Source organism: Cryphonectria parasitica (genome assembly GCF_011745365.1).
Source record: "Cryphonectria parasitica EP155 unplaced genomic scaffold M406scaffold_2, whole genome shotgun sequence".
NCBI classification, from domain to species: Eukaryota; Fungi; Ascomycota; class Sordariomycetes; order Diaporthales; family Cryphonectriaceae; genus Cryphonectria; species Cryphonectria parasitica.
Genome location: NW_024468910.1, coordinates 4,427,416 through 4,442,456, shown reverse-complemented (window position 1 = coordinate 4,442,456; position 15,041 = coordinate 4,427,416). Strand labels below are relative to the sequence as shown.

General features: G+C 50.8%; 4 protein-coding genes across 4 annotated transcripts; 1 reads left to right on the top strand and 3 right to left on the bottom strand.

Moving 5' to 3' along the window:
- Positions 1 to 212: 212 nt before the first annotated feature.
- M406DRAFT_249871 (Clavaminate synthase-like protein) lies at positions 213 to 1,683 on the bottom strand (the record flags this gene model as incomplete). The annotated part of the gene is made up of 6 exons (XM_040916645.1): positions 213 to 456; positions 526 to 674; positions 754 to 1,029; positions 1,096 to 1,219; positions 1,286 to 1,556; positions 1,629 to 1,683. The coding sequence occupies 6 exons, from the start codon at positions 1,681 to 1,683 to the stop codon at positions 213 to 215; spliced, it is 1,119 nt and encodes a 372-aa protein (XP_040780107.1).
- Positions 1,684 to 2,792: 1,109 nt separating this feature from the next.
- Positions 2,793 to 4,542, top strand: M406DRAFT_251504 (MFS general substrate transporter; the record flags this gene model as incomplete). Its single annotated transcript, XM_040916768.1, has 8 exons — positions 2,793 to 2,872; positions 2,937 to 2,986; positions 3,054 to 3,071; positions 3,143 to 3,293; positions 3,353 to 3,453; positions 3,535 to 3,961; positions 4,040 to 4,282; positions 4,350 to 4,542. The coding sequence occupies 8 exons, from the start codon at positions 2,793 to 2,795 to the stop codon at positions 4,540 to 4,542; spliced, it is 1,263 nt and encodes a 420-aa protein (XP_040780106.1).
- Positions 4,543 to 4,829: 287 nt separating this feature from the next.
- Positions 4,830 to 6,311, bottom strand: M406DRAFT_355189 (TGF-beta-inducible nuclear protein 1). The gene is made up of 4 exons (XM_040923106.1): positions 6,210 to 6,311; positions 5,568 to 6,114; positions 5,340 to 5,482; positions 4,830 to 5,280 (listed from the first exon to the last, which is right to left on the bottom strand). The coding sequence occupies exons 1-4, from the start codon at positions 6,210 to 6,212 to the stop codon at positions 5,188 to 5,190; spliced, it is 786 nt and encodes a 261-aa protein (XP_040780105.1). The 5' UTR covers positions 6,213 to 6,311; the 3' UTR covers positions 4,830 to 5,187.
- Positions 6,312 to 6,958: 647 nt separating this feature from the next.
- On the bottom strand, positions 6,959 to 8,410 carry M406DRAFT_355188 (EPT/RTPC-like protein). Its single transcript, XM_040923105.1, has 2 exons — positions 8,203 to 8,410; positions 6,959 to 8,138 (listed from the first exon to the last, which is right to left on the bottom strand). The coding sequence occupies exons 1-2, from the start codon at positions 8,351 to 8,353 to the stop codon at positions 7,012 to 7,014; spliced, it is 1,278 nt and encodes a 425-aa protein (XP_040780104.1). The 5' UTR covers positions 8,354 to 8,410; the 3' UTR covers positions 6,959 to 7,011.
- Between the last annotated feature and the right edge of the window lie 6,631 nt (positions 8,411 to 15,041).

Genomic DNA, 15,041 nt, shown 5'->3' with positions numbered 1-15,041 from the left:
GCGACTGTCATGTGTTCCCAGTTATGTGCACGTCACATTTCATTGCATGCCCGTGTAGCCTCGTCTCTAAATGAATCAATTGAAGAGGAAAGGGGGGAGGGGTGGTCTCAATTTTCATTTGAATCATACTTATCTACTATCGCGGTGCGAAGGCTAAAAAAAAAAAATTAATCATTGACCAGTGCTTGCTGCCTTCGAAACTTCCGATCGCCTCAATTATGGATCTCGGCCTGAAGACCAGGAAGAATTTCAAGATCTTCCTTGGGATACACATATTTACCATCGGCAGAGACCTGAGCTCCCTTCTTCTTCCTCTGCTGCTGCTGCTGGCGAATCTTCACCCACTCTTCCGTGGTCAGGTGCTGTCCGAGCTCAGTAAAGACATTTGACGTCTTGCCCAGACGCTCCAGGAGAGGGCTGTTCTTGATCGGATCCAGAACGACATGGTTGTTGGGCCTAAATCTCACAAGTGTCAGATCAGGCAAGGATGTGAGCTTTGGAGAAGAAAAAAAGGGCAGGACTGACCTCGCAAAGTACAAAACACCCAGACGGTCGATCTGCGCTTGGTCCTGAGGAGGTGCATGCACGCGGTGGATACTCGACTTGATGAGTCCACCCGTCAAGGCCGTCAAGGCATCGCAGGTATTGATGGTGATGGTTCCGTCCATTGGTTTCTAATATACGGTCCGAGTCAGCTTCAGGTCCAATAAGCAAAGACGTGCCCGAGACAGCGCCCGAGACAGCATTGCTTACAACCCACTTCCAGTTCCCTTCGCTGTTCAGGATCTGGAGACCGCAGACTGGTTGGCGGAACAGAAGAGTGATGGAGCCGAGATCAGTGTGGCCTGGTGTATACATCTGGCCAACCTGCTTGTTCTCCTCGGGAGATCTGGCGGCATAGTGCATGTATCTCAGGTGGTCTTCGCCCTGGAGGTCATACTGGTGGTCCTTGACAAGCTGGTCCTCAGGCAGCTCAAGAAGAAGAGCAAACAGCTTCAACAACTTGACGACGACCTCATCGTGGCATTTCTAAAAATGGATCCGTGTGTCAGGCTAGGGTTTCTCATGGAGATGGCTTGATAAGTCTATACTTACACGGGAAAATCTCTCAATCTCCTTGATATTGTCTTCGAGCACGGGGGGCTGCTGTCGTTGATGGTAGCCATCGAATTTGGGGATGTTATAGACCTGGATGTTATCCTTGATGCCATTCCCGAGACTAGATGAGGTGAATAAATAAGTAACTTCTTGAACATGCAACACAGTGGAATTCTTGTTGACTCACATTCTGGTACCAGCAGGGCGATATCCATTGTAGTTGCCTCCAACCAGGGCATCTTCATCGTGATACTTGAGCTTCTCCTCCAAAGGGAGAGCGTAGAACTCTCGACCGAGCGCGAATTGCCTGTCAACTTCCTCCTGGGAGATGTTGAAGTTTTTCACATAGAAGAAGCCGACCTTTGTGACGGCGTGATCCAGCTCTTTAACGAGCTCTTCCTTGCCGCCTGGCTGGTCGAACTTGCTGAGATCGAGAGTGATGAGCTCCGCCCAGTCCACTGAGATGCAATTTTGATTAGCGGGGGTACAATTACTTGTTCGAATCAGGAGCAATACTATGTATAACTTACAGTCTTCCTTGGTCACTGGGACCTGCTCATATGTGTCAATGATTCTTCCAGGCATCTTCCAGACTTAGAGAAATAAGATTCTTTTGGGCAAGTTTTTGTCTTTACAGCTTCACTGGATTTAGTGACGTCCTGATATCAGAGAGCGTTCGAAGACTAAATACGTTTGAGGCTGGACTGATATGCCCCTTCCAGCAAAACACCTCGGTGCATGCTACTAACGGGCACGCAATACGTGGCATTCAATTTGATTCTGACAAATTCATTATTTCAAGGGCGCGACCCATCACGACAGCATGCTCGCATGTGCCACCCTTAGCCCCTCCCTCCTTCCCAAGTCCGTGATGTTCCCGTGACGGCCAATGGAAATACACATCAATATCGGCCCTACGTTGCACTTCAACAACATCTTTGGGGGTTTCGGGAAACACCTGGACAGGTATCCCGTCCAACGCGGGGTTTCGATTGTGGTGGTTCTGTATTCGTGCGGAGAGACGAGCACGCCATTGCTTTGAGGAGCACCTCATTTTCTGGATCTCGGGAGGGCACTCCAATCAGTCACCTTCATCTTCGCAGAAAGGACAGTGGACCAAAGAAAACAATCTGTTCTTGAGCCTATGATGGGTCTAATATTATACACAGTGGTGGTCGGCTGTGGGCCATGTGCAAGAAGACACTTCCAACTAATCAGATCCTAACGGCAATATCACAAGGGAGTAGCGAGGATGGAACAGAGCGACAGCCGAACAGAGCACGCAATCCAGGCCTGGTCCAACATCACTTTAGCGGCAGGTATTTGCGGCGAAAATAACACAAGAACCGCAAGGCAAGTATCGACTAGGCAAGGGCCAAAATATTCGTCGCCCACACTCAGCATGGCTAATCGTGATAATCACCTAGGCCGTGCTATCAATGGCGACAGCAAAGCGTGTGGATCTAGTATGCATGGTGCTGGAGCCATCAAAATAGTTTTCCACAGCGTTGTCTTTTATGCTGTGATAAATTGGAAGTTATGAGCAAAGGTGATCCGGAGTTGCATTGCTTTCTTTGAGCTTATTCACTCGCAGTACGAAAGGACAGCCAACCAGCCAGCCAGCCAGAGCTGCAAGAGAATTACCAAGAATGTCCGAGTCAGGTATTAATGAGGAGCCGAAAGGCCGTCCTGATATGACCAAATTATCGCCATGGAAACTTTTCAAAGAAATCTTCAACTGGTATCCCTCCGAATATTCAACAGCCGAAAAAAAGTAAGTCATGGCGCTGTGAACCTGCTGAGGTTGTGCTTGCATCGTTATACTGACAAGTATTCAGGTTACTGTTGAAACTGGATGTGTCGATTCTTGTCTTCGCATGTCTTTGTTGTAAGTACTACCTCCGTTTTTGTCGTGACTGGATTATCTGCATAATTACTGACCAGATGCCTCACAGTCTTCGTCAAATATCTTGGTACTTATGATAACCGACATCCAGCGAGCTTCAAATTGAAGACCCGGTTAGCTGACCCTGACCTTGTGAAGATCAGACAAACATCAGCAACGCCTACACTTCCGGATTGAAGGAAGACTTCAGTCTCTATGGCAATCAGCTCAATTACTTCAATGTCTGCTACTACACAGCTTATGTGGTCTTTCAAGTCCCGGGGTTGCTGTTGCTCTCGCGCCCAAAACTGTGAGAATCCAAGTCATTATGACAATCTGGCTCGCAATTTGAAGACTGACGGCTTACAGCGCTCGTTACCTGTTGCCAATCCTGGAAGTCCTCTGGGGGGTGACGACATTTGCACAGAGTCGAGTGACCAATGTCCAACAATTATACGCACTACGCTTCTGTAAGTTCCAACCTGATACGCACCACCAAGCCCATCTATCATCAAGCCGATTTTAATCCCTCTCGAATAAACCCATAACAGTGGTCGGAATGTTCGAAGCACCCGTCTTCGCCGGGACACACTTCATCCTCGGTTCTTGGTATTCGGGTCCTGAGCTCTTCAAGCGTGCAGGGACCTGGTTCATCTGCAATCCGCTCGGCTCGATGGTCAGCGGCTACCTGCAGGCCGCGGCGTACACGAACCTCTCGGGCGTCGGTGGCATGGCCGGCTGGAGGTGGCTGTTCATCATCGACGGCATCTTCACGATTCCCGTGGCGCTGATTGGCTTCTTCATCTTCCCCGGCATCCCCGACTCGCCGAGGCCTTTTTATCTCACCGAGGAAGACACAACGCTGGCCAAGGCTCGGTTGGAGAGGGCCCGTGTTCGCCGGCCGGGCAAGTTGAACCTCGATGTCTTCAAGAGAACGTTCAAGAGGTGGCACATCTGGGTGTTTGTGTTCTGCTACATGTGAGAAACCGAGACCCCTCGACCAGATCAATAATCCAACTTTTGAGGTTTTCCAGTCACTAACGATCAGGGTTGAAGATGCATGATCATCTCCTCGTACCCAATGTCATATATGAATCTCTGGCTGAAGGCCGAGGGCTTCTCGGTCGTCCAGATCAACGAGCTGCCGACGGCGTACTTTGCCATCTACGCCGTTGCATCCTGGCTGGGCACCACCCTGGCGGCCATCTACCCAGCCTGGACGATTTATTCCGTTCAGACATTCTTCACCTTGTTCTCGATCCTAATCATGATCATCTGGAATGTGCCACAGACTCTGAAGTAGGTCCGCCCCCGCCCTGTGGCGTCTCATCATGTGTCCACGGAATTCAGGCTGACGACGGTGTAGATTTGTCTGCTGGTACCTCCTCGGATTTGCAGGTTGTGCAAGTCCTATTTTATATTCGACAGTCAATAGCATTGTCAAAGATGATTCAGAGGAGAGAGCTCTCATCCTGGTACGTTATCGAAGCATCCGACTGACAGCGGCGCCATCTCTCGACCTTGAAGCTGATAAAAATACCTTTGCCAGGGCTCCATGATGACGTTTGGCTACAGGTACGTAGGCCCCCACAGTCTTGTCTTCTCCGCACCAATATCAACAAACTGACAACATCTCTTGAATAGTTTCCAAATATGGGTGCCATTACTTGCCTTCCCAACCGCAGGTACTTACGGTGCCCCAAGGTGGCGTCGTGGCTGGCCAATTTCATTCGTCTTCATCTTCTTACTGTGGGCTGGATTTATTGCGGCTATAGTGATCCACAAACGACAGTAAGTGTCTTCACACTCGGTGCACTCTTCCAAAGTAATGCTGACTTTGCTTGTTAGACAGAAAAAGGCTTTGGAACCCGCGCCAGAGAATGATGTGGGCGCGTCTGAGGAGACGAGTAGCGAGGCTGTATCCGTTGAAGTGATTGCCAATGACAAGGCTGGCTAGAAGTATCAGGATCGGCAAGACGGCAGAGTGGGCCGGCAATAGGCCGATGCAAAAGTGGTGGCTGGATGTGACAAGTCTAGATACTGGGCCTAGGCAAAAACATAACAGTTGAATTGACAAGTATTTCCATTTCTTCCAGGCCCTAATTTTATGAGTTCTGGATCTGCAAACTCCAAACGCCCAGTGATGCACTCTTCTTTCTTGTCTTCGCTGCTCTCCAACCTCGAGGATAGTAGTAGATAGGGTATTAGACGAGGAGAACGGCGTTGACGCACCCATCGTTTTCGGGGTTGTTGGTGACCTGGGCGTACCTTCCCCACACGACCTTTCCTGACGTGGTCTGTATTGTGCATTAGCGATTGTGATATCTCTCGAAAACTTTCGAGTACCTGAACTCACCGTGAGACCCAGCTCGGACACATTAACCTCCAGAACGGTGCCCTTGCTCAGGACACCAAGTTGTGTGTAAAGAGGGTTTTGGGGGTTCTTCTTGACGGAGATGATAGGCAGCTGCACCGTGACTCCAAGCTCGGGATGGGTTACTGAACTGTCATGTCAGCCAAGATCACGCTCCTCAACATCATCATTAAAAGCATGCACAGGGCACCAAGGAAAAGGTGGACGGACCGTTCGCCTTCTTGTATCTCAAACCCATAGGCCGGATGAAGCGCTCGTACTTGACTGGCCTCCGCGTGAAGTCGGGTCCAACAAAAGTCGGCTTCGTCACCATGCGCTTCCAGCCCTTCTTCTGCGTCTTCTTTCCCGTGCTCACAACCTTGAACATCTCCTCCTCAGAAATACCGCGCACCTTGGGCAACGGCACCGCAAATCGCGCAGCCTTCTCGGACCGCTTGTTCTTGATAGACGAGCTCAGCGCCTTGGCAGAGGTGGGATTGTTCCGGTCGAGCAGATAGGCGGGGACGGGGTTGGCAGGGTCGTTGTCTGGGGCGGCGGACTTGACGTTGCGCTCCTCGTGGGCCTTGATCTGCTTGCGCATCTGGATCTTCTCCTTGTGTCGCTTCTGAGCGTGCAGCTTGGCGCGCAGGCCGCGGAGGTTCTGGGCTTTCTCGGACGCCTCGTGGCCCTCGCGGGCGGCGCGCTTGCGGGTGCGCTCTTCATGGTCCAGGCGGCGACCATGCAGCTTGGTGTGCCGCTCCATATACTCATTCTGAGGCTGTATGCGTGGATAAATTTGTCAGTGTCCTGTCTGGATTGAACGGACGAGAACCAGAGTGTGGCGGGGCACGCTCTTTTCTTTTTCTCACTCACCATCTTGACGTGTGACGCCCTCGAAGGGGACTTGGATCAGATTTGAGTATGAATGCTGGAGCCTGGACGAAGTTGGATGGCAGGGGGAGAGTGGCCGTCGTGGAATGTATGTGAGGAGGTAGACGATTCGTTGATGAAATTACTGCCGTTGCATTGCGATCAAAGAATGGGTTGCAAGACGGACGCTTTATCGGGAAGTTTTCTCTTATCGCAGAATATCCGGCTTAGTCATGTGTCTAGCCGTGGCGGCTGCTTTTGCCCATGAAAAGAGAAGGAAGGAAGGAGGAAATGCAGGTGAGAACAAGAAGGATAAAGACAGCAACAGAAGGGAGAATGACAGGTTCTTTAGCTGAATGCAATTTTATTAGAACGTGAGTATCATTTCAAACATATTTTCTTGAGCGCCTCTTGATCAAGGTCTCCTAAAGACCATTGTACAGTGGTGTGGAAAAGCGGGTAAATATACCCCTAACCCTGCGATTTTACTACAAGCCTAAGATGGACATTCCTATACTTGTTTTGTTGGTTCTTCGGACGAGATGCTAGCACTGCTTTACGCTGGGTGTGTTCGAGAAGCTCTTTATTCAGCCTCACATCCATGCCGTCACCTCCAGACAGTCCATACAGCGAGCCACACAGATTTGCATTCTATACGGTGTCGGAATGCATTGGCAGCAGAGAGCTTGCAGTCGCTACTACTTTGAGGCTCAGGATCGCTGGAGCAGTCGAACGCTCGATATATCATAAATAAAACGATAGCACAGGTCTTATTCCTATCGTAATCATCACACTGCTTACAGGTCTACCGAGTGTTGCTGCAACCTGATTCGAGACTGATACCTTCACAGACTGTGCCTTTGTTGTACCATGTGAGTTTGGTCGGGTCCAACATCTCTGAAGTCACCCACCGTGCCGTCTGTGTGTGAGTACTGTCGGTTCCGACATCACCCAGTGGTCCTCTCACCCTGTCCCTTTTAAGCCCCCCGCCGTCCATATGCAGCTTTTCAAGTTCCTCGTCAACACCACTGATAGACTCGTCGCAAGCTTCGCTCCAGTCCTTATAGGTAGTCCATCTTGGGAAGCTTGTCCTCCCCTCGGCCAGCGCTTGGAATATGACCAGCTGATCCTGGAGGTACTCATCCACAACCCCGGCTTGCTCGTCGGCTAAAGCTTTCGTCACAGCTCTGGAGACGTCCTTGCAGAGCTTTTCTTGCCCCTTGCCCTTGCGCTTGCCACTATAGAGACAGTCTCGGCCCCAGCGCAGTGTTTCTGATTTTGCTACCAGGAGCACGTAGATTCGAGACTCATGTCTGCTGTCTTCTGGCTGCTTGAAGTTGAGCTCTGCCTGGGGAAAGAGATTTGTGAGGTCTTCTCTCAAGATGCTCTCTAGCGAGCCATGGAGCTCTGCAGGTGTGATGATGGTAGCGTCCACAGATTGGACTGCCAGATCATCGTGAACCCTGCTCGTGCCGACATCATCCTTTAGCTTGAGCGTGGTACCCAGAGGAAGCGGGTGAATCTTGAACCACAGAGAACCCCTCGACTTGGGCCCCGCGCTCCAACCCCTGCTTTCGAGATTCCTCTGGACTCGAATACTGAACCATGCCTCCAGTGTGGGCAGAACCACCTGGTCCAGATACTCGTAACTCAGCGAGAAGGACACGTTCGTGCCCCCTGAAATCGTCAACTCGACAGGATCTCCACTTTCATTGCCTGCGAAAAGGAGAAAGGGGAAGACCGCCTGTAAGATGAGCAGCGCACTGGCGGCAGGTGATTCAGCATAGATCTTGATGTTCCTCTCTAGCAGGTCGCCTGGTCCGCGCTTGGGACAAAATTCCAAAGTCTTACTGCCGACATCGAGACCTTTCACGTCGGCATTGGTAGCCTTTGCTAGCCACTCGACCGAAGTGACGTGCTGCGATTTGAGCCCTGGTAAAATGATCATCGTGAGCCAGTGTGTACGCATGCTGGTTCGGATGATGGTACAGCTCACCCCCTCCTCGCGGCCCCGAGCGGTTGCCTCTCACGTTGGTTATCCTGACTGGTTTGGACGTCACTGAGGCAAGGGCGATGGCAATCCTCACGAGTTGGCCCCCGCCCTCGCCAGTCCGGCCATCAAGCTCGATCATCTTCGGCGACTTCATTGTTGATATGCTGCGGTGTGTCCTTTGTGGGTGGGATTGTCGAAAGCTTCGCGTGGCATGAACCGAAAGGAAGACGCAGATAATTATCAGTTGTTGACGAAATATGTCTGCGGCCGATTGGTTGGGAGTTGGAATGCAGCCTATTGCAGAAAATGAGCTGAGCCACCACGAGGAGCCCGTTTAGCCAAAGCGTGACTCATTCGGTGATGGATAAAACCCTTGAGCCACCATCCATCTTACATATCACGAACGAGAAGAAAATGTTTGCTGGAGATTATGTTCGAGTTTTCCTTCTTCCCCTGTTCTTCCAGAATGCTCTAGGGTCTACATTTATTATTGTTGTGGTCTTGCAGTTGAGTACAGGAGATTCAGCGATGTGTTCAAGTGGCACCATCTTGTGCCCTCCGTCAGCTCTGAGCCACAACCTCGCCTAAATCTGATGCCCATACGAAAGAGACCAGACTCTTAGCAGACAGCATTCCCTCCTATAATTAGAAAGAAAGACTCTATGGGTAAGACTCAAAGCACTGGCCCTAAGAGACTATAAGCATCGCTGCAAGATTGGCAGGTCCATCGGCCCTTCAAGAGTCTCGGCATTCCGAGCGTCTCCTGTGCACATGTTGTTGGGCACTGTTCACTCCAAATGGGAATACTATGTTCGAGTTTGTAATCATAGCATTTCAGCAAATGGGCTGTAGCAGTGAAGCCAGAATTGGGAGAGCATCTATACATAAATGAGACTGCCACTCGCAAAGTTTGTGTACATCCCGAGCCATGGATGTGCCGATTCACGGAAAACTTGTGCAACGCGGAAGACCAGTCATGCTGTAAATAATTGCGCCTATTGAACACCCAAGAGTCAGGCTGAAAGATGAAGCTAACAACAACTTTGGCAATAGAGTGACTTCCGGATGTCTCTCTTGACCTCTTGCAGGGCTTATCAATATTGCCAACCCTGGTGGCCCGTATTTTGACTGAGTTCCACATTGTTGGCCTGCGGTGGAGAGGGCTGTTTCAGCGTTTTTACCTGAGCTATAATTGCATCATCTAAATCACTGTCAAATAAGGCTTAAAATAGACTCCAAATTAACAAGGAGCTTATTTTCCGTTATCTTGTACTTTTACTTCTCGGAGGCCTCTAACCTCACTGTAATTATTCACAAGCGAGCATCAACTGCATGTGAAGATTCTGAGATCTGTTCTACCAGGGATACAAGCTTTGTGTCGCAAAGTTGCATCGCCCATGAGATCCATATCCTTCTTTTTCGTCATGCATCAGTTGCCTATACTGAATGCCCCAATCCAGGTTCCGTCTGAAGAGGCCCCATCATTGTCACTCGATGAGAATCCTGTACATAAAGTAATGATGACTGTCTCCACAAGAAACTCACATGGAACAAGAGTTGTTACACCTGGTCCATGATTCTGATTAAACGTTACATATTGACTTTCAGAAAGAGTTCATCATTTCATACAGCATTTGTCGGCGGCGATCCAATCTAATTATGCTTTGTCCAACTAGAACGCGGCCATAATAAGGTATTGTAAAGCAAACAGTCCCTTTGAAGTCCTACGATGAAATCTACAAACGATCTTCTGAAACACAACAGCAACCCTATTCCCCATCATCTGTACTATTGTTACAAACTCGGGACAGGTTGCGCTAGCATTCTAAAAAAGAATGATATGCTGGACAAATTGTCGTCGTGAGTCAGTAAATGAAAGGACCTGTCGCCGTCAAGTGAAAAAAAATAGCGTCTCTGAAAACAGTAAATTCAGCCCACGATCATGCCGATCAGCAAAGACCGGTCTCTACCTCTCCTTGCTCCCGCACGTGGCTTGTGAGGGAAGAGAGTGGCAATGGCGACCACATGTGTTGCTATTTATTTCTCCCATTGCTGTCCCCCCCCCCCCCCCGGTGCCCAGGTGCCGCCAATGGGGGAAGATCTGCCGCCCGTCCGACCTCCTTTTCATTAAAAAGAGAAACGGCAAAGAATCGCGCGCGCACACCGCGACTTGGAATGGCCTACCGGCAATCAGGGAATGCGCATAAGCTCGACGATCTCCCGCGCGGGCGAGAAGAGGTCGGGTATGTTTTAGGGCTGAGCTCAGGACGACACACTGTCGATCAGTGTCCCGCGACGTCTTGACAAGATTGTGATTTTTTACGGGAGGGCACTGGACGGGGATGTGAAGGAGCAGAAACAGCACTGCGCGAGCGGATCAAGCTCTGGGCTGGCGTGAACCTTCAGTTCCAGGTCCCTACTTGCGCACCGGAACTGCCCAGCTGGGACGAGACACAGACGAGACCGTGGTTCACATTAGAAAAGACTGCCCTTGACTAGGCTCTTCTTCGACTGCTGTACGCCTGACTTGACGATCTCATCCCGCGAAGTGAGTAGTATAACTCTCGCATTCAGGCTGAGAAATTTCGCCAGTACGATCACGTGGTCCTCCTTTCGATATTTCTCAAGTAAATCACGATTAATATCACAGCTCGGCATTTCGGTCTAAAAGAACTGGATCAAAAGTTCACCTCACCGGCGCCAGGGACCAAAATAGTGGCAGCGGCAATAGAAGCACCCGTTCCTGACACATGCTAGGCAGTGGCGACAAGATCGAGGCTAAGGCTAGCTGCATGTACTATAGTATCTTACGTGTCGTCGACCCCCGTCCCATAAGGAGGAGAAGGAGGTGGAGGAGCCGGCTTTAGTCTACTCACCTACTGTAAGCCGAGTAAATTGAGAGATTTAATGGGATTTTAGGCCGTCCCCCGTCGAGTGCGAATTTGTGGAGCGGCAAAAGGCTAAAGGAGAACATCCATGTCCGTGCGAGCGAAGGCACCTGTGTTGTGTGGCCCCGGGGGCCGTGGCGGAGGGGTCATCACACAGAGGCTCGTTGACTGTGACAACCTCGTGCCGAATGGCGGTGTGCTGGGACTTTCAGTCCGGCCCACATTCGGCCGGTGGGATGTGTGTGGTGCGTTGCGAGACATGGGGAGGGCGATATGGGCTGGCACACCCCCCCCCCCATCTTCTCCACCTCTACCCCCCTTGACCTCTTGTTCTTGCTGCTTTCTCTTCTCTCTTTTTCTTTCTCTCTCTGTGTGTGTGTGTTTCTCTTGCCTCTCGGTGTCTCTGTCCGTTTTTGTATGCATATGTCTCTCTTTGTGCTTGAAATACGACGACGTACAACATTGCGTAATGCTTTTGTACCGCTTGAGCAAAGGCGCCGTTGGGATGGGATGAAAACCCCCAAAGGAGGTCGGACAGGGGTCGTATCTCACACCCTCCCTCCACACAGTCGGCGGCACCGGTAAGGGGATAGTGGTGACATATGCTGTATGTGAGACCCGACAGCCCTACCCTCCAATCACAGCAGTGACACTGCCTGCCTCTTCGACAATTTAGCTGCATCTTGTGAAAGGGGGGAGGGAGTGTGTCGCCCGTCCCAAGAAGCGCGGAGAGGGCCCGGTAACAAGACATTAAACCTTTTTGGTTGAGAGCGCTTGGAATGAAAAAAAAAAAAAAAAAAAAACACCAAAAAACCACCAGTGCAGTGAGCGGGGAGGCAAACCTTTGAAAACAGCCAGGGTTGGTACTACCGGCGGTATGAATCGAGAGGGTTGGGCGCGGATATGTAAGTGGCTCAACCCAAGTTGGACGCTCAGAATTCCGCTATTGACAAGGGGATGAAGCACCAAAAAATAACAAAAAAAAACCAAAAAAAAAAAAAAACCCCCCACACCAACTAGAAGAAGGAAAGAAGAGGGCATGTGTCGCCCCAAAAGACTTGTGTGTGTACCATTGTATGAGTAGGAAGGAAGGCGAGAAGGAAAGGGGGGGTGTGAAGGTGGGTGCCAAGGGTAATCACGCAAGATGGCAATCTGGTGGAAGTCGATGTTACGGCGAAGAATGGCATCCTCATGCTATTGTACAGCCCTGGTATAGTGGCATGGGCCAACCGCTTCGTTTCAACACCGGACCCTGATCTTGGCACGAGGCTGTTTCCGAATTCGTCACTGATCTGTCTCGAGTCGAATTCTGTGTGTTTTTCTGGTCTTACCAGCTCTTCACATGAGAATGGGAAGTTATGCAATTTCAATTGCAAACGAGACAAGGGTTTGAAACCAAAGAATCGAGGCAGAAATGATCATGATAGGAATGGAAAATAACCGATGGCTCATTTCAACCAATTTCGTCTCCGCAACGGCATCTTCTCGGGGGGGGGGGGTTTGGTTGGGTGCTGGGTGCTGGGTTCCCGGGCTGCTACAATAATTGTAAAGGTGCTGCCTTGTACCGGTACGATAGGACTTGACAGGGGAGGTCTGCATTGAGAGTTTTTGTGCGGGGCGGGCAAAGGACGAGAGACAGGGGTGGGAAGAGGAATGCAGAAGAAGAAAAAAATTGAGGGTCCACAGGACCCGGAAAGGAATGGATCCTACAGCAGCCATCTACGTCATTGTACAGCGAGGGTTAATTCAACGACATCGCATGTGCTCCATACACACCCACCGCAGACATATGGACTGCCACCCTGAACTCTGCGCTGGCATGTGCTTCTCTGTCTGTCTCTCTGTCCCATCGCAAGAGGCCAGCACATGCATACGATCCAGCACCCAGTCGATGACCATTCTCTTCTACTTTTCATGCCTGGCTTAATTTTTGCTTGATAGGTGCAGACTCTCGATACGGAATGTGGATTGAGGCCAATATCGAAACTCTTGGGTAAAGCGACGGAGACTTGAGCTGAGATGAGGTGAGATTCTGTGCAACGCACCAAGTTTATCTTCCACCTCGTCCCACGGTACTATTTACAATCATAGTGCTGCCCAACCCAGCCTGCGAAGGGGGGCTGTGGATGTATGAGCCTTGCGGCCCCTTAAAAGAGGGATGTATTTTCTTCTTCGACTGCCTATCAGGAGGACCCTGAAGATCTGTAGCTCATGACAGGTGGCGTCCCGTGTCGGTTTCTTGCCAAACAGCGCAATGATTTGCTGGCTAGGCGCAATTAGGATCTAGTAAGCTTAGTTTGGTCTTGCGCTGGTACCCTTCAGGGGCCTTGCAGTTTGACTGAACAGTACTTATGTACTCTGGCACAATACAACCAAACACTACGGTACTATAGCACACCCAGCATAATAAATCGGCTAAGCAAGCCTTGCATGAAGAAAGGTCGGGGAAAGACAAGGGCACCCCTCTCGTTGTCAGCTGTTAGGTCTACAGCCCGGCGTGATTCTTGAAGACACCGGATAAGATGCCGCAGCCAATAGAGACGTTGAGATAAGCCCAACCCTGAGCCTTCCCCACCACAACCCTGTTCTGCTTGAAGCTATGGAGAGAAGAGATATTCGTAGCGTACACGCGTGCAGGTCGGGGTCTATTCTGCATGATAGAAAATTTAGCGTTTCTTTTCCCCTCTCTGATTCATCTTATTCAGCCTCTCAGACGAGGTCTGAAGATGGTGAGTCCCCGTGTTGTCGACAAGAAAACTTGACGCCAGGTTGTCAATCTAGCGGCTTCTGCGGTTGCGACCTCCCTCGTCCATCCCGTCTGGTATGGCCCACCTCCACTTGGTACCCGCAGAGTTCCTGACCCATCGACGTCATCCGGACCTCCCTGTTCCCTGACCGCTAACGTCATCGCGGCACAAAGGGACCTCCCCAACCTTGCTGGCCAATCGCATGTGCCGTAGGACCCGCGCTCCAACGTCACCCATATTTCTTGGCCCAGCAACTTGAAATATTTCTGTGCCTCACTCGCAGCAAGACCTTGATGGCCTCGGGTCCTTTTGGCAACTTGCCCGTCAAAACCTGCCACTTTGTCTGGCGCGAGCTTGTTGCATACAGCCTCTTCGTCTCCTATATATATTTTTTTGGTTTTGAGAGTACGTATACTACCACCTACTTACTGCGCACTAAAGAGTCGACGGGCTCTGCACAATCGGAGCATTCTCTCCCGAACCAAGATATCAATCCTGCAGTGGGCTCCGCCGCACCGGGATGACAACTTTTTGCTGAGTCGTGTGTGGCATGGGACAGGAAGTATTGTCTGCCCAGCTATCACGCCTCTTTTCCCAGATCTCGTGCGCCAGCTGCGTCACGCCTGCTGTTTTCCCCCGCCCTGTAGATCCACCTGTCGCCCTGTGACTGGGTAGTTCGAGGCGATACAGCATCATTTCGCCAGTTTCGAGAGGGGGGGGAAGTTGGTAGGACGGGAAACAACGTCGCCGAGGAGGCAAGGCTCTGACCAGAAAGCGATCCAACCAACCACGACCAACTCTTCACGCAATTAGTTCAGTGACATAACATAACAAGCTTCACTAACGCCAAGGGGGCATTCAGGTGCTCTCGTTGTAAGTCCAATCGTTGCGTCTTCGCCTTCGCCCCACAATCACATCACCATCCACCCCCTCCCTCACCTCCTCCCAACCACCCCTCCCTCTGTCAGTCTCCCCTCTTCTCAATGGCAGACAAGTCATGCTGTTGTATGTACCGCGTGCTTTTTTTTTTTTTTTGCCTCCCCATCCTCCTCTTGCCCCCATTGACCACTACCCTTTGGTTGTCTGTCTCTCCAGCTCGGAAGCCCCACACAACGTTTTTGTGTGCATCTCTGTGTGCATACTCTGGTTTATGTTGCTGCAGCCTGCAGCCCCGTGAAAAAGATGAGCCATCCCACATCAGGAAGCC